The following is a 14,373-nucleotide window of genomic DNA, read 5'->3' as shown; positions in this document are numbered from 1 at the left end:
GATCTGATCCAGCGGATCAAGTCAGTTTGAGGCATAGCTGAGATTATGGACAGTGGCTGCAGGACATACCTATTTGTTGGTGTACATGCATACCTTGTTTTGACAGGATTGTTTTCTTCCTTCCTTGGTGGTGATTTCTTCAAATGTTGGCTGAACTCTGGGAATGGTTTGTTTAAACTTTTCCTCGGAGACTTGATGGGCGAGATAGTCAGGGCTTTAAACTCATCCTGATGGAAATCATAACTCGGTTTCTCCGGTGGCTTGTCAGATATCCACAAGTTATTTTCTTCCGTAGGCAAGTTAAATGTTGCTCCCCGATTCTCCTCAACTGTACAACTCATATGTGTTCCTTTTTCAGTCATCTCGTTCATGGAAATCTTCATTCTCTCTGCTTTAGCTTTTAAATAAGCAAACACTCGAGCAGGGGATTCATGGCGCTGCATTGATCGGTAATGCGACTTCATGTCTCCCGGCAAGGAGCAACGAAAGGCAGACCGATTATTCATTGCACTGATCTCCAAAAGAAAAGAGGCCGTGGATCTCACATGTGATATCTATTGGAAATGTACAAAAACGAATAACGGATTAAGATACAATGTGTAGCTTTCTGTTATGATGTTCAAATAGCATCTGGAAGCGAATATGAATGATAGCTAGATAATTTTGTGAATGATCAATCAAGTCAATCAAGTTGCATTTTTATAGCGCTTTTCTAGCTGCAACAGCCACGTAAACAAGCAGGATACAACATACAGATAATCCATTGCCAATAATCTGAAGCGATCGACAAATCCACACATCAAACTCAGCGAACAGATCTCCATACACATCAGACTATTTGTTACGTGTTCGAAAAGGAGTAATATCTACGCAGTAGCAGCTCCTGGCTAACGGTTCCATTATCGAGTTTAAGATTATCATCCATCCTATGAATAGAAGTTAGAATGGAGACACTACCGAAGCATCACCTACCTCTTTTGACTATGATTAATGACGAAGAGTTGTTTAAAGTTGATTATATCCTGCCAACGTGAACGCTAAACATTTCAAATTTTGCCGCCTTCTTCTTCTTTTTCCCTTCTCTTCTTCTTCTGCTACTTTTTCTTCTTCTTCTCCCGGTTTACTGGCGGATAGCAAACGACTTTAAAATACATACCGCCACCTACTGTACAAGAGTGTGTAACAACCGATCTCATTTGCTGCTGAGTCGATTACCATTGTTTGTGTACTAAACAAAGTTTAAAAAAATCCGCACAGAAGCTGAAATTTGTATTTCTACAGTTATCTATATCTGACTGTTTAGTTTTCATTTCAGCACGCCACTTTTTCCATAATCATTGAGCGAATCATCAACCAGTCATATGTACGAGACCGAACGTGATCGGTGCGTTTACGTTGATGTAACAAAAACGTTGTTGCACTTGAACGTACCCCGTTTCTGCGCGTCCTAATGCGCATGCTTAGCAAGCAGTCAGCTTCTGAGATCACAGTTTAAGCAAGGGCTTTTCTATCATGGTCAATAATAATATCAAAATCACAGGACACTGACTTTTCTTATGCATTCGTTTATTCTCTCTGCATGACGTTTACCGGCTATTTAAGGACGCCCAAGAAAGCCTTTCTTTATTTCGTGTTGACAGCTCAAAAATCCGCTGAAGCGGTTTGAAGTGATGCAACATGGTATCGCGTATGGTCAATCGTTTTTTCTCGTTAATGAGGAGACCCACCCGCGACCAGAGACGCGGGTTTGATTTCAGAACTTTGGACGAAAGGACTGTCGACCGAGCCTCCTCTTCTTTTGTTATAAAGGAGAGTAAAGGAAAGTCGGAAAGCGATGGACATGTCGATCTTCACGTAGTAAGCCCGTTTCGGAATACGGGAAGTGGTCACGGTAGTACCAGGGGTCGAAGAAGTCTTGTGAAGTCGGTCGCCATTGGTTTGGGACTTGCCGGTGTAGCTCTTTTAGACATTAAGAATTGCGAAAGAGTTAGCGATGGGAGAGCCTCTCTGTCAGGATCAGTTCTTGACCACATCCTACGATCAGCCCAGTGTGCGTCTCCCTACAAACCTGACAGCCCCCGGTACAAATACAACTTCATTGCAGATGTAGTTGAAAAATCCACCCCAGCTGTCGTTTACATTGAAATCATCGGCAGGTAAGTTAAATCACAGCGAGCAACATGATGGAGATGGAGATCCAAAATTCAACATGGGAATAGTTTTCATATACAGTTTTATTTAGTAAAACCCTGGACTCATCGCAAGTTAGTATTACATCTTTTTTGACTAATTAAAGTCGTGTTGTCTTGTTTCTTTAATTATGAACTAAGAGGCAGAAGTGGCTAACAAGCCTGATTTAGATTTTGGTCTCGAAATGAGCCCAGAGGATTTAACGTTGTTTTATTGGCACAGGCACCCGTTTTCTGGAAGAGATGTCCCTGTGTCAAACGGCTCAGGTTTCATCATCAGTAGTGATGGTCTTATTGTCACCAATGCCCATGTTGTGGCCAACAAAAGAGGGGTACGAGTTAAACTGACCAATGGAGAGACATACCAAGCCACCGTACAAGATGTTGACCCAGTGGCAGACATTGCAACTATCAAAATCACTTCCAAGGTAAGAAATGACCCAAGACAGCACCCACCACAGTTCCTGCCATGGAAACAGTGCTCAGTAACTGTGGGACTGGAACCAGGAATGTTGGGAGATTTCAGGCAAGCCCCATCCAGCACCCCCACCATAGGAACCCAAATGTGGAATCGGGGCCATACTAAATTGTCCCTAGGTGTGTGCATGCGTGTGTGTGTGTGTGCGTGTGTGTGTGTGTGTGTGTGTGTGTGTGTGTGTGTGTGTGTGTGTGTGTGTGTGTGTGTGTGTCACAGCCCTGTGATGGCCTAGCGGCCTGTCCAGGGTGTCTCTCCGCCTGCCGCCCAATGACTGTTGGAATAGGCTCCAGCATCCCCGCAACCCTGAGAGCAGGATAAGCGGTTCAGATAATGGATGGGTCACAACAGCCATTCATCATTTAAACAGTTTCACAGCAAAAATATAAGTAATAACCCTAAATAAATGTAATTTAGAGAAAAACACCACCTCTTATAATGTGCCTCGATCTCAAGATGGAACAAGTTCTGTTGAGAAGATGCCCTAGAGGTTACTTGGATTTAGAGCGCAAAGTAATACATTTAAATCAGTATTAATTTGGATGGCATGAATAAAAGAGCTTGTCTATAACATTTTAAGGGTGCACCAACCAATATTGGTATCAGATATTGGGCTGATACCAGCACAAAAAGGAGTATTGTTATCAGAGATCTTACTCAAGATGAAAATTCGATAGCCAAAGCTATTAGTAACATGTCATAAATAAAAGCAAAATTACTTGATTTGCTGCTTCTTCTTCTTTCTTTTTTTTGGCACATGGAAGCTAAAAGTGACAAAAAACTGATTCTATTGCAAATATTTTGCCCATTGACCCCAAACTAATGGTTGAAGTCTGCACTATTCAGCAAAAGTAATGGGATTGGATCTGTACTCATCAGGGCTCCAAGCAAAAAAAAAATATATATATATATATATATATTATATGTAGGGGAAAAAACTTAAATAATTCATAGTAGTATAAGCCTGTTTCATGCACCACACACTCATCAGCTGCGAAGATGGTTAAACAACAAAGAAGATACAGCCAATAAATACCCCGCTGCCCCGCGCCACATGCCTAGTTACAGTGCACAGCAACCAATGGGAGGATAGGAAACATTTGAAAAATAACTACAGAAACATTACAACCAATGGGGAAGAGATTTGAGCTCGTTTTGAAAAGCAAGGATTTAAAGGGCCGGGGCACTGTTGAAAAAGCATACATTTCCTGGTGGCCTGTCCAGGGTGTTTTCCCACCTGCCGCCCAATGACTGCCGGCATAGGCTCCAGCATCCCCGCAACCCTTAGAGCAGGATAAGCGGTTCAGATAATGAATAGATGGATTTTTTTTTCCGGAAACCATCAGTTGTGTAGATAAAAGTGCTCAACAAATGAGGAGCGGAATATTAAGATAGATGTAGGAAAAAAACTTCAGCTGATGAGTGCGCGACGCACAAAACAAGCTTGTACTGAAATGCATCAAAGTTTTTTCCCTACATCTATCTTAAGGTTCCACTCCTCATTTGTTGAGCACGTTCATCAACACCATTGATGGTTTCTGAAAAAAAAGCTATTATATAAAACCCAAAATGTTTAGGAGCCAGATCAAATTTTCGGGATCCAAATATGGTGATATCATATGTTGCCTCACACTGCTTTTTCTTTCCCCTCTGTACTGTCTGCTTTTGTTTGCTCTGACTTCCATAGTCTACATAATGTGTTCTTTACATACACAATATGTTCAATGTTCAATATACTGCAATCATATTACCATAAATACTTACATTTCTGCCCCCCCCCCCACACACACTTTTTATTTAACTGAATTGGGCTGGGATTACTCAAATGTCACACGACAGCTTGTCAAGTTGGTCCTGACATCGTCAGCATCTGATGTAGAGGAGGCTGGGTTTGGACAGGCAAGCAGTGAGAAAAAGCCTGATAATTTCCATTTGTGCATTTTGTTTTTTTGCCGGCTGGCTAACGTTAGCTAACTATGCAGTTAGCTACATCCAGGGTTCGAATTACACAGTGGCTTTCAGGGGAGCCCTATTTACCGGCGCACTACTACACGTCACATGCATGCGCATACATGGATGTGCGCGGTCAATTGAAGGGTTACTGTGGAAAACATTCTACTGTTACACATAGTTAATACTGTCAACAACATTTCACTTCATACAGAGAAAATCTAACCATGCAGGTAAACACAACGAAACACAAAAAACAATTCACCATTGCAATGTTTTTATATCACTTGAGTAACGATAAAAAAAAAATCCTCACAGTGAATCACCCAATGGTTTGTGCTACACTTCTAAACAGACCAGACCTAGGTTACATCACATGACAACATCGGAACATGCCCGCAGCCTCAACTGCTAGTCTTACACAAAACATAGGCTAGCAAGACAACAACCACACTCTAAACACAACACGCAAATAGTATAAATACTACTGCATAGTAAAACATCCTGGAGGCAACGTCACTATGACAATACACCATAATACAGTACCAATCACACTTTTGTTCACCTTGAAAAAATAGAATTGAAACACCACAGGCCTAATTAAAACGACAACCAGTACTACATGATACAGCATACAGGATGCATGTGCATAGTACACATGCCACACATTGCCTATATTACAGGCTAGCCTATATTACGCCATGCAAGTCAATCTGATAACAAGCACGAAGCCGTCCACACCCACGGTGTACCCGCCAAGTGTGAAGTTGATGGGACGAACGGTTGTCACAGACAGAGACTCCTTCCATTTTAGTTAGATTATTATTATTCTGAGGAATCTTGAATGTCCCTCTGAAGTTGTCCATGTGTGAGTGAGTGACCAAAATTTGTGACACACAACCCATGGTGGCAGTTGCACAGCGCTGTGGGAAAAACAGAATAGACCAGTTGCATTGCAGTTAGGGAACTGAATCACATAACGGTCTTAACAAAAACATCAATAGTAAACAGGACTACTAGGGCCAGTCCTCACAAATGCACAGCTCAAGCAAGTAATTCTCTGTTTCTTACCTTAAATCGGAAGCAACCACAGGGGCCTGGGGTCTTGTTTTGACATTCCGGCTACTCATTCATAGACCGTTCAAAAAAACAAATAAAATCAATGTATTCTAACGATTTACTAGTCACATACCGCGTTAGCTAGCCAACTCAATGAAGAGAAGTTCAAGTGCTGACAACGTTTTTCCTTTTTATTTTAGTGCACCGCCACACATGGATGGCCACAGCAGGAATAGACACAGTATTATGTTTATTGTGGTGGAGATAAATGTTCGGAAATTGAAATGTAATGAGCCAATACGCACAACATTGGCATATTTTTACTATTATTGTTCATTTAAGGAACCTATTTGTACAGAAAAATAAAAGTCTAGAAGCTGTGACACAAAAATGGACGATGTTTCAGGGCTCCCCCTAAATTTCTCAAAGTAGGCTTTCAGGGGAGCTCATGTCCCTTTCCGGGGAGTCGAGCTCCCCTTAGCTCCCCCCGTAATTCGACCCCTGGCTACATCTAACTTCTAAATTCAAACTCCATCAAACTAAATTAAACACTGTTCATGCAATAAACACTTAACATTTTTAACCCAATAAACGTGACATTAAATTGTCTTCAACCACTGCAAGGACAGGAATGTAGAGAAGTGTTATGTATTGGAAACTGTACAGGAGTTCATGCGTTAGGACAGACGCAGGCGCAAGAGGAGATGAGAGTTCAGTACACAAAACGTATGGCCATTTCTATTTTTATTTATTTATTTTTGCTTGTGGGCAGTGGTGGCCATTGGCGGCTGTCAGAAAAAAATGGTTACATAATTAAAAAGTTAGTCACATTGTCGATGGCGACCTTTTTAGCTGCCATCTTGAGCACTGAATATTGACTGGTACTTAAAGATTCATACTCAGAATCAGTGTTGCTGTGAAAAAGTGATATTGGTGCATCCACAGTTGTTTTTCAAGTAATCTTTTATTCTTTCATTATACATACACCTGAGGAATATACAATTGCAAAGATGTCTGTGGAGGTAGATCAGTAACCCTGCCTTCATAGGATGTTTCTCTGATGGCGGAGGACGGTCCTCCTAGATATCTGAGTAGTCAGTCTAAAAAGAGAATTTGCAACATGCAGCAGAATATGACAAGAGTCGTTGCCTACTCTCTTTTCTCTCACTCTCCTTTTCCTCTGTGCAGCATCCTTTGCCCACTCTCACCCTTGGTCGGTCATCTGATGTTCGACAAGGGGAGTTTGTGGTTGCGATGGGCAGCCCATTTGCACTCCGGAATACAATAACATCGGGCATTGTGAGCTCAGTGCAGAGAGGCAGTAAGGAACTTGGCCTGTCCAACTCCAACATGGATTACATCCAGACAGATGCTGCTATCGATGTGAGTATATTATGTTTAGTTCTTGGGGGGGGGGGGGTGGCATTTGTTGTGTGTTTTTTGCCCCCCCCCCTCATTAAATCTTCTCAAGTGAGATAATGAAACCATATCCGTTTAAGAACAAATTGGAAAAAAGAAAGCCCTATGGAACAAGTTTTTATTGTGATTTTATTATGCTTGTCATATCATATGTGACTGTTATGTTTTGCAGTTTGGAAATTCTGGAGGTCCCCTGATTAACTTGGTGAGTTACAAATCCTGTTTTCACATTAATCATCACATCCAAACCAGCCGCTGAACCTGTTCTGGCTGCTATAACTATATTGTCTGACAGTGGAAGGCAGAATGTGTTTCCATTTTTGGTCCTTTTGTTTGATTTTGTTTCTGTGATTGTACACTCCATATTAGGATTGAGAACACATACATTTAGACTACAAATTAATCATTTTGCAGCTTTTTATGTGTTGATATGAAGTATGTACTTTGTGATCCCCTTTGATTGTGCAAGGGGGAAGCTTAGAAAATACATAAATGAAACAAAGCACTACCCAGTAGAAGGCTAATGTACCCGTGACTTGTGTTTTTGAAGCCTTCAGAAACCAAGAGCCAAGTTGTTGTTTGGTGTATTTGAAATTATTGTACCAGAATAAATCAGCTGCATATTTAAGGGTAACATTTGATTAGTGGCATACTTAGATCTTTGCTGGCAGCCATACCAACATGTACCCGGTCTTTACCAAATGACGGGAGCTAAACAAGTGTGGGCTTGGCTAGTACTTAGAGCGGGACCTGCGGGGAAAACTTGAGTTGCTGCTGGAAGTGGTGTTGGTGGGCCGCTAGGGGGCAGTCTTCCCTCTGGTCCTAATAACAACAACAAAATCCCAATGCCCTAGTGCAGTGACAAGGATACTGTGCTGTAGGAGATGCCATCCTTCAGATGAGACGTTAAACTGAGGTCCTGACTCACCGGGGTCATTAAAGATCCCATGGCACTTATCGCAAAGAATATGTGGTCTCCCAGTGTCCTGGCAAAATTCCCACCCTAATTGGCTCAATGATTCCTCCCTCTCCACCTCAAGCTGATGTGTGGTAAGCGTTCTGGCAAAAAATGGCTGCCGTGCATCACCCAGGAGGGTGCTACACATTGGTGGTGGTTGAGTTTCCTCCCATCAATGTGAAGCGCTTTGGGTGTCTAGATAAAGTGTAATCCATTATTATATATAAATTTAATCCATTATTATTATTATTTAGTAGTCAGTGGTAAGTACTTAATATTAAGTTCTTGTACTGCAAGATAAGATGTTGTACCTCAAAATATGAACTAAATCTCATCTCCTATTTCATCAGGATGGTGAAGTCATTGGTGTAAATACCATGAAAGTCACTGCAGGGATCTCCTTTGCCATCCCTTCGGATCATTTAAGACGCTTCCTTGACAAAGCGAAGGAGAAAAAGAGTAAGCATGGGCATAAAATAATAGAAGCCAGAGGCAAGTCTTATAAATACTGGTAAACAACAAAGCTGAACCATTTGAAGCCATTGAAAGAGACCATAAATGGAAAATCTCTTTGCGTGAACTGGTACAAGCAAGCAAGCAAGCAAGCAAAGCAAGGGGGCGCCTGGGTAGTGTAGTGGTCTATTCCGTTGCCTACCGACACGGGGATCACCGGTTCGAATCCCCGTGTTACCTCCAGGTTAGTTAGGCATCCCTACAGACACAATTTGCCTCGCCTGCGAGTGGGAAGCCGGATGTGGGTATGTGTCCTGGTCACTGCAGTAGTGCCTACTTTGGTCAGTCAGGGTGCCTGTTCAGGAGGGAGGGGGAACTGGGGGGAATAGTGTGATCCTCCCACGCGCTACATCCTCCTGGCGAAACTCCTCACTATCAGCTGGTGACTCCACATGTATGGAGGAGGCATGTGGTAGTCTGCAGCCCTCCCCGGATTGGCAGAGGAGGTGGAGCAGCGGCCGGGACAGCTTGGAAGAGTGGGATAATTGACCAAGTACAATTGGGATGAAAAAAGGGGGGATACCCCCCCAAAAAAGCAAAATTTTATTTATATAGCACTTTTAAAAACACACAGTAAGTGCTTTACACTCAATACACAAAATATGAATAAATACAAAAATAAATTGAATGAATATAAAACATGGCATAGGGAGTAACAGATCAAGCTAAAAACGAACCAAAACAGAAGGCAGGGGTGGGGATCTATAAAAAGGCTTGCTTGAAAAGATGGGTTTTTAGAAGCCGCTTAAAGAATGGCCGGGATTTTCACTCCTACCTAAAACGACCATGGGTGGTCAAAATGAACACTGGTTTTCAAACTCTATCTTCTGTCACGATAAAATACCCAATTGAGATATTAATGCATTGCATATGTTAGAATGTCTGTTAAGAAACGACAGACACCAAAATTCACATTTTAAAAACTTTAATACTATTTTTCAAACAATTTAAAATCGCCGCTGTCCAACGCCTGTAAATAATGCAACGCCTTGGTGGTAGTCATGGTGCATCTGAAACGACAGCTGTACCCAGACATGTTGGAAATAATCAAAAATCAAGTTTAGGCTATTACTCTGCGGGGTCCGCGGTGGTGTAGCGGTCTAAGCATCGGCTTTGTGTCGATGCAGTTGCCCACTGGGGACTGGGGTTCGCTCCCCGGTCTCGTCAGATCCGACTATGGCTGGACTCGGTGAAGCAGCAACAATTGGCAACGCTGTCTTCGGGAGGGGGGCGGAGTCGGCTTGTGTTCGTCACATGAATGCGTCTCTATGTGTGTCGGAAAAAGCAGTGGTTCGGCCTGGAGTCGCCTTGTCACGAAAGTGGGGAGGCGTCTCCTTCGAGACTGCCGGCCGGAGAGATGCAGCTAGCGAACGCATGCAGTACGAGGGTGGGTGTTTGAATTAAAATAGGGATCGAATGGCCACTAAATTGGGAGAAAAAGGGAAAAATCGGAAATAAATAAAAAAAATTAAAAAAATACTATTACTATTACTCTGCACTTGGAGAACGCTAGTGTTTCTAGAACAGAGCAATGAACGTCGTGAAGGAAATGACGCGACCAACACAAGTCATAAATAGTGACATGACGCAAATTACACACGGTCATTTTGACCGGTCATGGTCATTTTAGGTAGATCTTATAAATGTTCTTCTTTTTTTTGCAGCTCATTGCAAACTCATTTTAATGCAAATATAGACAATTTTAGGAGCATTCAGGGAGCGGCAGGTCTGTATCCCCCCCCCCCCACAAAGTTATTAAACTTTGAAAATCCAGCACGGTCAAAATGACTGCCTTGGTCGTTCTTGTGTTAAAACAGTCCAAAGATTCAGCAAATCTAATGGATTGGGAAAGATTATTCTAGAGTCTTGGGGCTAAAACTGCAAAGGAACGGTCACCTTGTGTTTTACAGTTGGAGTGGGGGAGATGGATAAAAGACCCGAAGTTTGAGGATCGGAGTGGTCGGATTGAGAAGATCAGAAATGTAACTGGGGGCAAGATTATGCAGTGCTTTAAATTTAATCAATAAGATCTTATAGGTTATTCTGAATAAGCCAATGGAGGGATGCAAGAATAAGGATTATATGGGACCTACGGCTAGTTCTAGTTAGTAGTCTAGCAGCTGCTTTCTGAACCGACTTGACAATTTAAAGTAGCTTGGTTGAGGCCAGAGTAGGAGTTACAGTAATCTAGACTGGAGAAAATGAAAGTGTGAATTAATGTTTCGATATCCTTAAAAGACAAAATATGTCTGATTTTTGCAAAACAGGATTGGACAAGCTTAGTAACATGGTGATCGAAAGACATATTCTGATCAAAGATGATACTGTGGGAGTGCAGGAATGAGGAGACGGAGAGATCGAGTCGAGTCAATCCCGTTTACTCGCCACACAAAACAACACCGATACAGCACAATCTCTCGTGGCAACCATCTAACCGCTAGGCTGCTGCAAACATGGCTCACCCCGGAAACCCTAAGCAGTGCCTACATCAGCACTCTGAATGTCTGCCTTAAAGGAGCAGCAGCCCCTGGTGAATCTACCCTCAAATGTGCATCACCACAATACCAAGATTTTTAGCGGTAAGTTTGGTGTTTTAATGAAGTGGACCAATAAACTGATCAACTGCAGTGGCAATGTTCTCAGGACCAATTAAGAGAACTTCAGTTTTGTCAGGGTTTAGATGGAGGAAATTAAGGGACATCCAGTCTTTGGTGGCAGCTAAGCAATCATGGAGGGAGGACAATTGATTCAGGTTATTGGGTTTGGCAGAGAAATAGATCTGACTATCATTGGCATAACAGTGGTATGACATGTCTTGAAAGTGATTATAAACAAATGACCCAGAAAAGCATGTATAAAGAGAAGAGGATTGGCCCAAGGACAGACCCGAGGGACTCCACACAGTAAGGGAGCTGACGAGGATACGAGATTGTTAATACAAACATTAAAATATCTATTAAAATATCTATTAGTCAGATAAGAGGGAAACCAATTTAACACTTAACCAGAAATGCCAACCCAGTTCTCCAACCTATCAAGTAAGATGGCATGATCAATGATATCAAAGGCAGCAGTTAAATCTAAGAGAATAAGAAGAGTATTGACCTTTATCCGCATGCATAAGAATGTGATTGGACACTCTTAGTAATGCAGTCTCAGTACTATGCTTGTGACGAAAGCTGGATCGAAATTTATCGAAAATGTTATGACCCTCAGTCAGCTGCAGGATTTGGTCCGAAACCATTTTTTTCAAGGATTTTGGATAAAAAAGAAAGTTTGGAAATTGGTCTATAATTCTCTACCCTTGCCAGATCAGGACTCAGGAACACTTTATTTCATCAATCAAGAGAGGGTTTTTTGAGTAGGGGCTGAACAGAGGCAATTTTAAAAGTACTCAGCAGTGGTATATTATTAAAATTTCAAGATTTTAATTTGGCACAGTGGCATGGCAACCGTTATGATTCGGAGATACCTCGTATTAAAAGTGAATCAGTTTGGTGTGACTGATTCTGGCTTGCATTTTTGGGAAATTCGAAATATCTGGAGCTCGACACACCAAAATGCTGCTTGCATACTGACAACATACTGTTTTTAACCCAATTCATAACCCTTGTTAAATACCCTGCCCTTAGTTTCCTTGCCATATTTCCCAACTTTTTAGGCTGTATTACATTAAAGAGGAGTTTCTGTAGAATAAAATAAACTAGAAATTAAAATGGATAAGTTTCACAGTTTCTGTTCCTTGTTGTCTTCCAGACTCTGGGTTTGGTGAAGCAGAGACCAAGAGGCGGTATATCGGTGTGATGATGTTGACCCTGACACAGAGGTGAATACTTAAGAAAGAGAAGCCTGAGATGAAGTCGTGTCTTTTGTAATTACGACAATTCTGTACATGTTTGATTGGTCAAATGTGGGTGTACTACTTTGTTGTCTTTTTGCCTCAGTATCATTGCCGAGTTGAAGCTGAGAGATCCCACCTTTCCAGACGTGACACATGGTATCCTAATCCACAGGGTCATCACAGGTTCGCCGGCCAACCGGTAGGTCAAAATGAGAGGTGGTGTGTTGGCTTTTGTGGAAACTCAAGAGGATCAAAGTTAGATCTGGTGTCCCTGGTTAAGATTGACATCATTATGTACTGTAAGGTTTTCATTAATTCAGGAGCTCAGGACTACAGGCCGGTAGTCATAGGGCAGCTTGAATTTGGGGTCTTGGGAGCCAAAGTGGATCTCTTACAGATAGTGTGCCTCATTTATTAAGCCAGATACAAAGTTTGTAATGACATGTACACAAGAAGGGCGGCATTTAAAAACGTCCTCTGGAGCCTGATTAGCACAGGGAAATATATTTTAGAAGAGCTCCTGAGCATGAATAAATTATAATAGGTATAGAAACAAATAATTCTGTTCGTGTTCTCCACTTGCTCTTTTGGGCTTAAATGGAGTCAATTGATAAAATGCTATTCAAAAATTAGGCTAATTTATATGGGAAATAAAAACCTAAAAGGGGAGGAGTCAATGAGCTACTTAAGTGTCAACGAATAATTTAAATTTGATTAAATTAGAAAAAAAATTGTGCACATCACCGTAATGTGATAAAGGTTTGTTAGTTTTCTTTGAAATAAAATTGTACCATTAGAACCCACAGCCAAATAATTAACGCTAATTGGCACCAATGAAATGTCAGATAATAAATAAACAGGCCAATAGTGCCCTACAGTTTGCTGTGGCAGACCTTGCACTACCAAAAGATTTGGGACATAGTACACTTAGGACAGAGCATATTAACATCCTCTATTCAGATGAAAATGTTCCTTCCAACATGAAGACACTAACAAATTCGTATCACACGCCATGTTAATATCTGCAATTGCAAAGGCACCCCCTTATAACAAACCTCATTACATTGTATATGGATTGTATGCTTAGAAAATCTGGCATCTCGGGTGTGTCATGCTGCTTACCTGTCGCATTGTAATGAACTTTTTCTCAGAGCTGGCATGCTACCTGGAGACATTGTAGTGGAGATCAATGGCAGAAAAGTTAACACCTCAGAGGAGATCTACCAGGCTGTCCGTAGCAGCAATAACATCACCATGGTGGTACAAAGAGGACAAGAGTTGCTCAGGCTGCAAATAACCCCCGAGTACACTGAGTGAGACTAAAATCCCCTGGATTTTGATGCTAAACTACTATGGCTCAATGAGTACTAAGACACTGGAGTCTGTGTACACAACAAGAGACTGGGAGACTTGATAGTGGCCTGACCTGAAGAAAATGTTTAATTAAACCATAGATAAATGTTATTATTACTGTATGATCAAATGTTTTTAATTGTGAATTCCTTAAGAATATGAACAATGTAACGTTTTGGTTTCATACTCTTGACTTAAGTGAGTTCTGACAAAGGTGCACATGGCCCGATTTTAGGTAAAGGTGTTGTTTTAAGCCATATTTAATGGTTGAACAGTGCAACCATAACAGCTGTAGCAGCATGGAATAAACTGGCAGTAGGGTGACAAGGAAGACCAGGGTTCAACCCTGTGAAAGCAAACATCCTCTCTGTTCTAGTGTCCAAGAGCAATGCCTACAAAGCTCAGGTGGTGCTGTTGTGAAGCAAGCTGTTTGCTTCATTTGCATTTGTCAGGAGACTACAGAAAATCACAAATGCACAATAAAGGGTGGGTTATCAAATTTGAGTACTTTTTTTCTTGTCTCATACAGTTCTATAAGGCAAAACTAAAGCTTAAAGAATTGCCTCTTGCTCTGGCAAAAATGTTTATAAATCATGAATTAACTAAAACTGACACA

At 41.5% G+C, this 14,373-nt stretch overlaps 1 protein-coding gene across 3 annotated transcripts; it reads left to right on the top strand.

Annotated features, from left to right (window-relative positions):
- Positions 1-1,476: 1,476 nt before the first annotated feature.
- On the top strand, positions 1,477-14,328 carry LOC130126197 (serine protease HTRA2, mitochondrial-like). 3 transcript variants are annotated; one of them, XM_056295597.1, is made up of 8 exons: positions 1,477-2,156; positions 2,413-2,617; positions 6,862-7,056; positions 7,265-7,297; positions 8,401-8,509; positions 12,320-12,389; positions 12,508-12,603; positions 13,556-14,328. In XM_056295597.1, exons 1-8 carry the CDS (start codon positions 1,678-1,680, stop codon positions 13,719-13,721), a joined length of 1,353 nt encoding a protein of 450 aa, XP_056151572.1. In that variant the 5' UTR covers positions 1,477-1,677; the 3' UTR covers positions 13,722-14,328. The 3 variants fall into 3 exon arrangements, with proteins under 3 accessions (XP_056151572.1, XP_056151573.1, XP_056151574.1); XM_056295599.1 differs by having other exon boundaries at positions 2,134-2,264; XM_056295598.1 differs by lacking the exons at positions 12,320-12,389; positions 12,508-12,603; positions 13,556-14,328 and adding an exon at positions 10,831-11,056.
- Positions 14,329-14,373: the final 45 nt, after the last annotated feature.

The sequence above is a fragment of the Lampris incognitus genome, chromosome 16 (assembly GCF_029633865.1).
Source record: "Lampris incognitus isolate fLamInc1 chromosome 16, fLamInc1.hap2, whole genome shotgun sequence".
Taxonomy (NCBI): domain Eukaryota; kingdom Metazoa; phylum Chordata; class Actinopteri; order Lampriformes; family Lampridae; genus Lampris; species Lampris incognitus.
This window is presented reverse-complemented; position numbering and strand designations above follow the sequence as displayed.

Coding starts and splice junctions, on each gene's coding strand:
- LOC130126197 (XM_056295597.1), top strand. CDS start 1,678: ATGGTATCGCGTATGGTCAATCGTTTTTTCTCGTTAATGAGGAGACCC. Junction 2,157..2,412: donor TACATTGAAATCATCGGCAG/GTAAGTTAAATC, acceptor TTATTGGCACAG/GCACCCGTTTTCTGGAAGAG. Junction 2,618..6,861: donor CTATCAAAATCACTTCCAAG/GTAAGAAATGAC, acceptor TCCTCTGTGCAG/CATCCTTTGCCCACTCTCAC.